The 13,026-nt window shown below is 43.9% G+C and overlaps 1 protein-coding gene across 1 annotated transcript in view; it reads right to left on the reverse strand.

Moving 5' to 3' along the window:
* Positions 1-13,026, reverse strand: part of rapgef5a (Rap guanine nucleotide exchange factor (GEF) 5a) — a 39,451-nt gene that overhangs the window by 13,796 nt on the left and 12,629 nt on the right. The window contains exons 6-9 of the mRNA XM_029167116.3: positions 10,884-10,965; positions 10,718-10,766; positions 10,501-10,574; positions 8,733-8,915 (exon numbers count right to left, since the gene is read on the reverse strand). Coding sequence (XP_029022949.1) covers positions 8,733-8,915; positions 10,501-10,574; positions 10,718-10,766; positions 10,884-10,965 — 388 coding nt within the window. The remainder of the gene's footprint in view (positions 1-8,732; positions 8,916-10,500; positions 10,575-10,717; positions 10,767-10,883; positions 10,966-13,026) is intronic.

Consider the following 13,026-nt stretch of genomic DNA (forward strand, 5'->3'; position numbering starts at 1 on the left):
TGTTTACTGTATTGAAGAAAATGAAAATGCTGAACGCAACGCTATGAACGTCATTCTGTCACTTTGTTTGATGTTAATGAGTGTGTCAGTCTTTCCTTCTTCCCTTCAATTAAACCATCTGTAATTGAAGCCCTCCTCTGCCCTTCACTGCTCACTGTATCCACACCACTTCAGTCTGTGTGTGTTTGAACAGCCAGACTGCCCAGACTGCTTTGATATATGAGAACAAAAAGCAAAAACCAGAGTAAATGTTCTGTGGCCCAACAAACAAATTACCTGTGTACACATCACATATACAATGTCTTCAGCTTCCTATACTATATATATATGTACATAATGTGTGTATAAAAAAAGCGAACAGTAATGTTCTGTCCCTTTTCACTTTCTGTCTCGATCTCTTGCACACACACACACACACACACACACAAACACACACACACACACACACACACACACACACACACACACACACACACACACACACACACACACACACACACACACACACACACACACACACGCACTCTACAAATAGGAAGCATTGGCCAGAGGAAAGGTGGGCCTTAGTGGAAAGCATAACGGAAGCACTCTCTGTTCCTCTGTGTGTGTGTGTGTGTGTGTGTGTGTGTGTGTGTGTGTGTGTGTGTGTGTGTGTGTGTGTGCTGATACTGACCGAGCCATATCAATGTTGTGATAGCTTTGGGCCCGACTCCTGGAAATAATGAGTATGAATATGAAGAATTCCTTGAATCAGTGCATGAATTACATTATACATGTATAGTATTAGACATGTACAGTAATAGAAAGTACTGCAGCACACAGCGTGTCATTGTGAATGCGGTGACCGTGGCTAATTCCTTGTGCAGGCTGACCAGGTTCCGATGAGCGAGTTCAACATGGAACAATACAAAGGTGCATAATGCGCCAAGTTGACATTAGTTATATCGCTATGGAAACCACCCACACCAGTTTGTCAGAGCTTGGCTATCATGGAAAAGGGAAGCTAAAAAAAATATCGCCATGACAACCCAGTACAAGGACCTGAGCTGGTTGCTTTTGGTTCCTGCAGATAGAAAATCATCCCACCTGTGAGAGCTTTGTGGTGCGTGTTATGGGAAAAATTGTCTCTTCCTTATTTCTATGCATTTCTATGCAGTTATTATACGAGTTATGACTTATGTTCTGCAATTAATATCTTATGTTTTGTCTTACTGTCTGCATTTGACATTTCACCTAGATTGTTCAATGGTTGTCTCTGCCTGATAGACTCTCAACTCTAGCTCCCAAACCCAAGGTCAGGGAGTTGTGTCTCTGTCTGTTGAGACTTGGTGCTCCTTTCTCACAGATAGTTGGACGTCAGCGATGCAGGTGTGAGAAAGTAAAAATCTTCACACACACTGCGACAGGGAGGAGATGGTGCATGTAATTTGATTGGGTTAGACAGACATTCCACCCTAGTCGGACAGAGAAGCTAAAAGGCAGAAGCAACTTTAGGATCGTGGGCTCTTTGCATCACACCTTCGTGGTGTGTGCACTGATCTCCCCAGCTGGTTTTTGGTTTGTTGATGTGCACGATCAACATCCATGCTTTTTATTTGCTTTCCCCATTATTTTTATTTTCTTTACTATTTCAATAAATCGCACAAAAGGACAACTCTCTCTCATCTACTTCTTTATGGAAAATTTCCACCACAGAAATTGGCGTTGTCGGCAGGATCCCGCGGCAGGTCGTCTGGACGGTGTGACCAGGGACGATAGTCCTGAGGACTAGGGTCACTCAGCCTCCAAACCTCTACAGACATTCAGAGCTGGGAGGACTGCTCACCCGTCTGGATCGCCTCTGACGAGATCCACGAACTCAGATTCAAACTCAAATCCTAATTTGGCTCGGCTCGGTGAGAGAGATTCCTTTTAATTTGGGAAAAAACAAAAGAAAATATAATAATTAGGACCAAACAACATTTTAATTTTAAAATTTTAATATTCGGGTAAAAAATTAATTAGGTCAAAGTCTGCCCTGGTGGTCGAGACGGTGGTTGCTAAGGGTTGGCTCGTGGGACCGAGCTTGTTTTGTCTGTACTGAGGATACAGACCAGTGTGCAGATCTGAGCGCAGTCCAAAGGGTGTGGACAAGGAAATAAAAGACGGCTTCTGAAATACGGAGCGCGTTTGCAGGGGGAAGTGGTTTCGAGATACGAGGGACCCGGGTCTTAGAGGGGCCTGACGGTGAGGGACCACTTCCGAGAACCCTGTCGCTGATCTGAGCGGTTCCCTTTCTACGGAGACGTCCGTGGAAGAGAAATTTCGAAAAAAGGTTCCGGCCGGAACACATAAAAATCTAAGGCAGGAAACCGCCGGGACTCTGAAAGATGGGTTCGGGGCGATCTAAGTCTCCACCACCAGACTGCAGCATTACAAAACTAAAGGTAATTAAAAGTAAAAAGTAAATATGGTTATTAGTGCGTTTCATGTTTCCATGAGTGGGAAACTGGTTATGGGTTCAAAAGGAGAATTACTTAGTGTAAAAGACATATGCACCTTTAAAAGATTTGAAAAAGCAAAACATCAAAACTAAAGCCCTAAAAGAAACAAAAGAGTGATGAGAGTAACAGAAAAAAAAAAAAAAGGAGATAACAACTCTGGGGAAGAATTGTTTGCACTCTGCCACACACACACATACACCACACACACACATATCATATCAAGAGCAAATGCTCCCATTGTTTCTGCTCTCTGTCCTAATGCAGAACTGAGCGGGATGAGGGTAAATCCGGATCTGGACTCCTTTCCCACCATCAGCAGAAGAACCGAAGGAGAAGAAGCGCCTGACCAACAACCAGAACAGGGTGGAAGCTCTGACACCACAGCAGCTGGAGGACACAGACCACAGCATGGACGCCTCACAGACTCCCACAACGTCTGCAGCCATCACGTTCTGGGCTCATCAGATGAACCAGCTACTACAAGCGTGTGTGTCTGACACAGACACCTGCTTATGACAATCAGCAAAGGAAAACAAGGACAGAGCAACAGCAGAGAAGACGTGCTCTGACACAGACACTGGTTGAAACAACAGGAGAGGCTTCAGACGTGATCGGCCCAATAGAGCTGCATCTGAGGATCCAGGAAAGGTCTGTCATCGAGGAACAACTGTCCCATTGAAAGGCTTCACCCGCTGGCGCTCACATCAGACTGATGGTTGGGGAAGGAGGAAGGTGACGGTTCCTTTTCACGTGACGTACAAGACGGTACCGCAAACACACACACACACATTCATACACGCAATGAAGAAACACGCTTACAGCTGATACAGGCTCAAATTCATGTTCATGCTTATCTGCTCGCAATGAAGAATCGCTTTTTGCTTAAAAAAATCCCACAGAGTGATTTTACAATGATGACAAACAGCTAAATGACAACTGCTGCATGACTTTGCAGTCTGATGGGTTTAAACTATTTTAACTTGCAACAAATTCAGTAATAAAATCCTTCATGTTTCTAAAAATACTTGTGCACAATATAGGTTTGTCTGGCCAGACTATAGAAAAACAAAACCAGACTGTAGAAAAACAAAACAGACTATAGGAAGACTGAGACTGACTGAAACAGACTATTAATGACTATTAAAGGGAAGACGACTATTAGAGAGAAGTAATAATAATTACTGTACGTACCAGACTATTAAAGAAAACTTATTTTTTCACTGTCTTATGCAACATCTGACAGCGAGACACCTTGAGATTTATTGTTGCTTTCAAATTTATGCCCAGTTAATTTTTAGGAAGAGGTCTTGTGTAGTTTAGGTATTTGATTGGTTTCCACTCCAGACGGAGTGCAGGTTACATCTACAGACATTCTAAATAATCCCTCTTTTGTTGTTGTTAACTTCAGCTCAGCTGTGCTCTTATCATTGGCTGCTGAGGGGGGGCTGTAACTGAGGCCCTCACACAGGCTGCATCACAGCTTGTTTATGATCACACACACACACTGACAAACTGACCTCAACTTTCCTCTTTTGGGATGAACACAGGTCTGCGCTTGCGATTTCATTTACTAATGAACAAAAATATTTTGATGTTTATTCTACAGCTCCACACGTCCCTCTGTGAAAACATGATGGAGACAGATGCAGGACGTGGGTCCTTTCGTGAACAGATGTCAACGGGGTGGAGACTGGTGAACGACTTCTGACCCCATGTGACGTATTCACCTACTTTGCATACTTTAAAAAAAAAAAAAAAAACTTTTTTTTTATTCTGCCTGTCATGTGCAGCAAACAGTGAACTGGGTACCTCCACATTCTAATGACACACATTACACGCTTTTGTTTTTATTTTTATTTTTCAGAGGACGCTCTGACCCAACACTCAGCCTTACAGGAAGCCCTGCTTCCCTGTGGCTCACACACATATGATGTAGGTTTGATCAGAGGATGTGAACTAGTGGTCATCACACCTAAATCTGACCACAGACCATGTAAACAACAACACCCTCTTAAAGGAGCCATACAGTAGATGGCGTTACTGCAGACACCACTAAGCTACTGAAACATTGGATGCTACAGGCCACAAAGAGAGCCTGTTTAAATTACACTTTGTTCAGACAAAGGTTATTTTCTGGGTCATTGTAATTACAGCTGATGGCAAATCCATCTCACCCAACTGAGTTAAAGCAATTTGAAACCTGCCTAAACCGTGCACGTATAAACAGCTGATGTCTTTTCTAGGTCTTTGTTCTTATTGTAGGACCTTCAGTCCTAACTTTAATGTCTTTAAGGCCCCACTCAGGGTTCTGATGCAGACGTCTTCATCGTCCACTTCTTGTCTCACGTGGACGTCTGAGGCTGAACAACGTTCACTGACCTCATGCTTGCTCTTCAGGCTCCTACTTTGGGTCTTCCTGATCTGACCCTATGCGACCTTTCACTCAAACAGTGGATGAGAAATCAGGTTGTACGACTTCTGTTCTTTTGTCCTCATACTGTCTTTGATTCTTTTGGAATAGATCACATCTTTCTACAGCCAGATGGCTTAGATACAACACCACCTTGCTCAACATGCTGAAAATTACTATCAAGAGTCCGTCGTGAAGTCTGGCGCTTTGCAAAGACACTGCTCTGCTCAGGCTGCAGAGTTGATCGTATTGACTGAAGCTAGTAAACTAGCAGAAGGAGAGTCTGTTACCATCTACAGACTCCACAGATGCTTGTCACACGTTGGTTCTCCTTGGAAGCATGGGAAGCTTTGAAGTCTGATTGCAAACCTATCTTACATCATGATAAGGTTCTGCTTTGCTGGACGCTGTCCTGCTGCCTACAGCTAATGCTGTTTGTAACTGTCCAACATCAGTGACGACTTTGTTTCTGCCGACATGCAGCTGCAGACGCTGCTGCGAAGGTCGCTGCCCAACAACCCCTCCCTCTCCTGATCCTCGTTTCCTCTTGTTCCCTCTCCAACTCTCTCTATCCTTTCCTTCCTCATCTCCCTGTGCTTTAAACATTTTCTACCTCACAGGAACGCAGACTCTGGCTGACGCATGGTTCCACCTGTAGCCATGGAGTCTGGTTTAGGCCTGATGGCAGCCGTGCCGCCCAAACACCTTTTCCCCACAATTCAGATTTCCAACAGGTGAAAACAGGCGACAGGACCATTACACCATCCAACGAGGGGACTGGCGATCGTTAGGAGTTCAGGAGGAAGCATTGGGACTCAAAACGGTGGCGAGGCCACTTCCAGGTCTTTCTGACGACCCACACGGCTGTGAAGATCACAGAAAGAGCGACTTGGATCAACTCCATCCAGGAAGGTCCCGGATCCGACAGACGACCCTCCATCTACACCACACGAGAAAACCACCACTGACGAAAAGAATTAAGAAGGACGACCCTTGCTGTGCTCACACACGCACTGAGGCGAGGCTGCGTTGACCGTTCAGCTAAAGGTGTGAGCCAAGCGCCGCCTGAAGCTGCGCCGGTGAATCACACTATCAGACCATATATCTACACACACGCTCCTGAGAAAACACACACACGAGCAGCCTTGAGTTGCCGACGCTGGACGACGTGTAGACTCTTCACATCATGGGAGTGACAGTGACTCAGACGACATTGGGAGGAAACCTGGCGGTGATAACGAACCCCAAGTGTCTCTGTGATCAGCTGATCACAACCGAAGAACTCCAACGAACTGACAATACTTCAACACACAGGTTGGAAACAATCTAACGCTACTGTTCAACAGGAAGAAGCAGATTGTTACAAGACATCAATTGTAACCTTGTTTTGTTAAACTTCATTTTATGTTACATGGATTGTTGTCTTTATCATATGATGTTTCTATGTAACTTTACACACTACTTTTGAATGAGAAAATTTCACATAATTCACAACACTGAGTTTAAATATCCTTAAGTTGACTTGGTGTTTAATTTGCTCACAATCACTTTATTCACTGCTACAAATTTTCTATCCTTCATCTACAGATGAAAGACAACAGAAGCGGAAATATGCATCATCATTCTGGTTAAATCCCTGAATCTCCTATTCGCTCTAGACGCAAATGTACAATTAAAGATCCGAAAGCATGAAATCTATCTTAAGATTATATGATACAGAACCCCACCGGAAACCTATGGCTATCATACATTAATTATCTTTATTACATTACAATTGAATGGCCGTAGACACGTTGTTAGCAGAGAAAAAAGGCGGTTGTGTTATGTTTGGAGAGGCATGTTGTACTTACATCCTGAATAACACTGATTCTAATGGTATTGTGGCGAAGGCGCTACACGGCCTTCAGAATCTCAGCTAACTCTGGTATAGATTCTTCCTCTTGGAATTGGCTAGACGAAATGTCTGGAAAATGGAAATCTGTTCTCATGTCTGCAGCTGTTTCCTTTATCATTGTGATGGCTGTGATTCTCTTGTTTGGTTTTTGCGTTATCCCACTGGTTAGAGGTCTCATCATGCGTGCGACCTCAGCAACACTCTCGTATGAGATGACACAATGCACTATGTTCAAAAACCCCAACTCTAACTCACTTAATGACTTTGACGATGGTATGGGCTCATTTTCTTCACATGCCGATACAGAGGTTATTCTTGTTTAACTACCCACCAAAAACAGCTCCCAACCTTTTGTCCCTTAGTTACTTCCATTTTATGTGAAGGTGTATTTTGAATCTTGATGAGTTAATACCCTTATTGTTTCATTTGCAAGGATCTTTTATTATTACAGAATGTGATGTTGACAATTTTTATTCCTTTATGGTTTGATTAATGTGTAATCAAAAGGGGGGAGTGTTATGGGAAAAATTGTCTCTTCCTTATTTCTATGCATTTCTATGCAGTTATTATACGAGTTATGACTTATGTTCTGCAATTAATATCTTATGTTTTGTCTTACTGTCTGCATTTGACATTTCACCTAGATTGTTCAATGGTTGTCTCTGCCTGATAGACTCTCAACTCTAGCTCCCAAACCCAAGGTCAGGGAGTTGTGTCTCTGTCTGTTGAGACTTGGTGCTCCTTTCTCACAGATAGTTGGACGTCAGCGATGCAGGTGTGAGAAAGTAAAAATCTTCACACACACTGCGACAGGGAGGAGATGGTGCATGTAATTTGATTGGGTTAGAAAGACATTCCACCCTAGTCGGACAGAGAAGCTAAAAGGCAGAAGCAACTTTAGGATCGTGGGCTCTTTGCATCACACCTTCGTGGTGTGTGCACTGATCTCCCCAGCTGGTTTTTGGTTTGTTGATGTGCACGATCAACATCCATGCTTTTTATTTGCTTTCCCCATTATTTTTATTTTCTTTACTATTTCAATAAATCGCACAAAAGGACAACTCTCTCTCATCTACTTCTTTATGGAAAATTTCCACCACATGCGTTACTGAAAAACATTGTGCCTTGCACACACAAACAGCCACGTTTCATTAAATTTAAAGGTTTTAATATAGAATATGTGCTTTATAAACATAAAAATGTAAGTGAAGTAAGTCAAACCGGAGCTGAACAGATGCATAGAAGCTTCACGAGCACACGCGTGGTGATGTAGAGTGAAATCAAGCAGCGTGTGCTTCACTTCCTGCCCTCAGGTGTTACAGAGCAGGATTATACAGTACAACGCTTCACTAACACCCCGCTCATTATGTGTGCAGACTGACTCAGACCGCCACTGCACTGACAGAGCATGAACGTACACACATAAGCTACCACGCGTAATTACAGGCTCAGGCCAGCAAACTCACACACCGGAGCGAGCACAGTCTGCGAAAAGGGCTGCAAGTCACGTTGCTCCAAGTCATTATTACCTCCTACGTTGGACCAGCAAGTGAACTGGTGGTTATTTAATCTTAAGTGACCTGAATGAAGTGAAAGCTGGTGCATCTGTAAATATAATGTAGAGAGAGCGTGTGTGTGTGTGCGTGTGTGTGTGCGTGTGTGTGTGTGTGTGTGTGTGTGTGTGTGTGTGTTTCACATTAACAGAACACAAATTGTGATGAGGCCCAGCAAACCTCCAAGTCATGACTAACTCAGACCTGAGGTGTGTGTGCATGATAATGACAGTATTTACCACATGGTGACTCCAACACTTTCTACTCATACAAACCACATACCCACAACTCACTTTGATGAAACAGTTACAAACCAAAAAGCATCACATCAATGATATTAATTAAAGTAGAAAACACTATTAATGCTGTAGATAGTATATTGATCCACTCACCGCCTGGTTCCGGTCAGGCAGCCGGTAGTTGTGGTTCTGGAGCAGCCGGCAGCCGTCCTTGGCCAGCCGCTGGACGGCTTCGAGCCCCAGGCGACTGGTGAGCTCCTCGCGGCCACAGACGCTGCCCATCCCGCTGCCGCCGCCGCTGCCACCGCCGTCCCTCAGTGCACATACTCCACCCAGCTGCAACACAGGAGGCATGAAGACGTATCTCAGCCCGCAGTCCCAGGACATGATGGAAACACTCAAAGAATCCAACGAAGCTCAACGATGCCCGGTGGAGAGGAAAGGCAATGAGAGCATGATGACGTGTTTAAGTCTCTTTCCTGATCTTTGGTTTCTGTGCTCTGTCTCTTAATTCCTCATTTTGTCCTGATCAGTCTGTAATTTCTTTTGCCTGATGCATTTCCCTCCGTGTCTCAGTCTGACTGCTGGGTGTCTGAGAATCTGACGGAGAAACAGTGAGTGTGTGTGATTATTAGTATAAGTGGGCGGGAGTGAGAGTCTGTGTGTGTGTGTGTGTGTGTGTGTGTGTGTGTGTGTGTGTGTGTGTGTGTGTGTGTGTGTGTGTGTGTGTGTGTGTGTGTGTGTGTGTGTGTCTCCTCCCAGCCACAGTCAGGACTTAGCTATGTGACAACTACTTTATTAGTTCCGTTGAAGTTGAATCGGACAATCCTGTTTGAAAAAGAAAAGCAGAGTGGGAGGTAGGATGTATTTCATACACACTTGATAACAGATAACATGACTGTGTTTGTTACTCTCCCCTGGGCAGTTACTGGTGTGATGGCCGTCATTAATGGTGGGCAGCCTGCTCTGTTTATTTTCCTGGGAAGGGAGAGAGGGGTATTTAATTTGGCTGGGAGTTGGGTAACACTTCCTGTGAGCTCCAGGATCCCACGGTGCCACCGTAGCAGACGGTAACGCTCACACAGAACACGCTGGCGTACTCCCACGCCTCACTTTGTTTACCAGGAAAACTCCCCCACCACTGTTAACTCTTATCAGGTGGAATAGCCACACACACATACAGACACACACAGACGCTACACCAGAGCCACGGTCCCACGGCTCTTGCTGCTACTTCCTGTCCTAAACAGAGTGCGCACAGAAGATAAACCTGCATCATCTCAGGCTTCTCTCGCCCACTTCATAATTGCCTTTTATTTGATATCTTCTGTTTGTGATTTATGATGAGCAAAGGAAAACTGCGAGGCTGAATGACAAGTTAAAAGGTAGAGTCCTGGATGCTGCTCAACAAAACTGACGCTGCTAAATAATCACATATATACTGTAGTGTGCACAGATATTATCACAGTAACACTATGTACCAGAAGTGACAATTATTCATTTGACTCTCAAATAAAACTTCTGCCACAAACTTAAATGCCACAAGCCAACATGTGAACCACTGATCCACAAATGCTGTATGAGCATCTTTTTTCATTCCTCGCCTCGTCTTCATCTCTCTGGTGTAATCAGGGAATGAATAATTGATGGAGAAAACGAGGTTTCCACAGTACAGAAATGGAAGTGAAGCAACAAGCAAACAGCTTGGGCCTTTTATTTTAGCATTCTGGGAAATTTGTCAAATTTTGTACTGTGCTGTATTAAAACTGAAATCTCTCGTAATTTGTAGCAAAGCTACATGCACGATGGTTATAGTGTAGCTTCCATTTAACCTATATATTATTAACATTAGTGTCTTCTCTGTGTGTGTGTGTGTGTGTGTGTGTGTGTGTGTGTGTGTGTGTGTGTGTGTGTGTGTTACCGGGCTGCTCTCTTCGCTCGGCGTGGACGGCTCCTGCTTGCTCGTCTCTGACGTGTCAGAGTCCTGCTCTGACACTGCAGCCAATGACAACACAATCAAGTTAGACAAATCGTCGCTCTCATTATGTAACTTGTCATTACAATATTATGCAATTTGTAGGAAACACACCAGACGAACGTCAAAGGTAAAACAGGACACAGTGTAAATATACACTTACAGGCTTTGCGAGTCTTTCGGGCAAGAGCAACTGCCAACTCACTTTGTACCTGTTGGAGAAAGAGAAAGGTGTCACTTAAACATCAGTCCTAGTCTACAGACATCTGTCTTTGGTCCTTCTATTGAGCTATTCATGGCTTTACTCAATCAGCTGATACGGCACCCACCGTGGAGGTGAGCCTCTCGAGAGCTTTCATCTGGAGAATCTCACTGCAGATGTCCCGGTTGCCTTCAGAGTCCTCCTTTGACCTTGGAGACAGACAGACACACAGAAAGACACACAGACAGACAGACAGACAGATGCAAAAAGTCAGAGGGTGAAGTTGAATGCAGAGCTTTGCTTCTCTCTACACTGCCCTCTAGGCGCCTAGAGCAGAATAACGAGCATCAAAATGTTTATTGCGTAGCTGAATGTTCTTACCAACAAGCCTTATTCGAATTAATTGATCCAAACCTGAACTCAGCTTGGTTCCACTGAAACACTAATTGACCAGTCTGAAATTTGACATATTGGAATTTTGCAAATCAGGCAAAAGATGGATTTTAATAAACAATGTTATTTTTGGAGACCCAGTTTATTGAAAGATAAATCAGCACTAAATTTTAGTCCTAAATTTTATAAACATACAGTGGGTGATTCTTATTTTGTGTTTATATTAAGCAGTCATATCTTCCCGTTTGATTCTCACTCCCATCTGTCTTTCTAGTTCTTCCCTGCGTGCGTGTCTTTGTGTCGAGACTCTCTCAGCACCCCCCAGTCTCTTTCATGTGGTTTCATTGAAAATAGCTCCCAGACACGAAGCAGAGTGTCTGTGGAAATGCCGCAGCTGTGTGTACAGTACACGGATTCAGAATGTATAGATGCAGAAGTCTAGCAAAAGGATCGTTTCAGTCTGGAGAGCATCTGTGTGAGTGTGCGTTTGTGTGTGTGTGCTGCATAAACAGGTGGCTGTTTTGGGGTAAACGCTGTTGTATTCCCACAGCAATATTGTGAGGTGGTGGAGACTGTCTCCAGCATCGGCAGACTGTACCCGAGGGCTCTTCATCTAATATGTTCTCTTTCAAACCCCTACACGCCGCCTCACCTCCGTACGAGACACACACCTGCATCCCAAGCATGCGCATGCACAAACTAATTTGCATACAATTTGAATTTTATCAACAGATCCCCGTGACACTAGTAATATATGTGAAGGAAAGAAGATGAAGCCCTCTGTGACTGTGTATGTCAGTGCACACAGTAATCTGATAAGGAAATGATAGATGCTGGAGCGGGAGAGCTAGTGATAACATGCAGCCCTCAGCATGACTCCACTATCGGTGCTGGTGCAGAGAGGCAGGTCAGACAACAGACGTCTTAAACAGTGTAAAAATGCCTCACTTTTACACAATAAAAGTAGTTTGGTCTGAGTGATTTCCTCTGAATCTAAACGGCATGCCTCCAAACCTCTTCTCACATACAAGATAGTACTCCACCATTTCCAGGTCCCAACTGGTGAAGGTGCTGCTTTTATAATTAAGTGAAGAGCCACTCTAGTGGGTTGAGATCAGGTGCCTGATTTGGCCAATAAGGAATATATGCCAATACAGTTCTTGACAATGGTTTCGACATTTCGCCTGGTGAGTTTTAAATTTGCCCCTTTGACATCATTTATTCATCACAGACACCTGTTTGAAGCCTCTGTTCAAAGTTCCAGTGAACAGAGACCGAATGCAAGTATAACACTGAGCGGCCTCTTCAGGCCTTTTATCTGCTTTCATGGAATAATGAGGGAACAGACCAAACCTGCTTGTCTGTCAGCAAGTTCTATTATTTATGAGCCAACAAGGACTGTTGTCTTAAATGGGTAATGGCCCACTTGTCAGATCCCTTATTATTGAAAGTTTTGACTTTGTTCAGTCAGGTTTGTACAAGTAATAGCGCATTTGCCTCTTGTTGAGTTTTAAATTAGGCACTGAAGATCCGAGTAAAGTCTATTTAGAGGCATCACGCTAAATTTATTCATCTCAGGATCATTATGTATTTTTGCTGCTTGGTGACTAACTGTGAGCCTCTGTGTACCAGAGATGGAAGGAAGGCACAGCAGAGGTGTGTCACCAATCATTAGTCAAAACAGAGCAGTCCTGATAGAGGATTAACATGATTGGTGCTGGGACAGGCTCATTGTTCAGACCTTGTCAAAGGTGCATGCCACAGTGCGGAGTCATAGTCTGTGGTGTTCTGTGATTTAAGGGGATGCATCAAGTTTTACCGGTTCATGTGAAAAAAATCTCACAAAGCCTTAAGGTTGTTTTCTGCAGGTGTGTTGA

The sequence above is a fragment of the Betta splendens genome, chromosome 11 (genome assembly GCF_900634795.4).
Source record: "Betta splendens chromosome 11, fBetSpl5.4, whole genome shotgun sequence".
Lineage (NCBI taxonomy): Eukaryota > Metazoa > Chordata > Actinopteri > Anabantiformes > Osphronemidae > Betta > Betta splendens.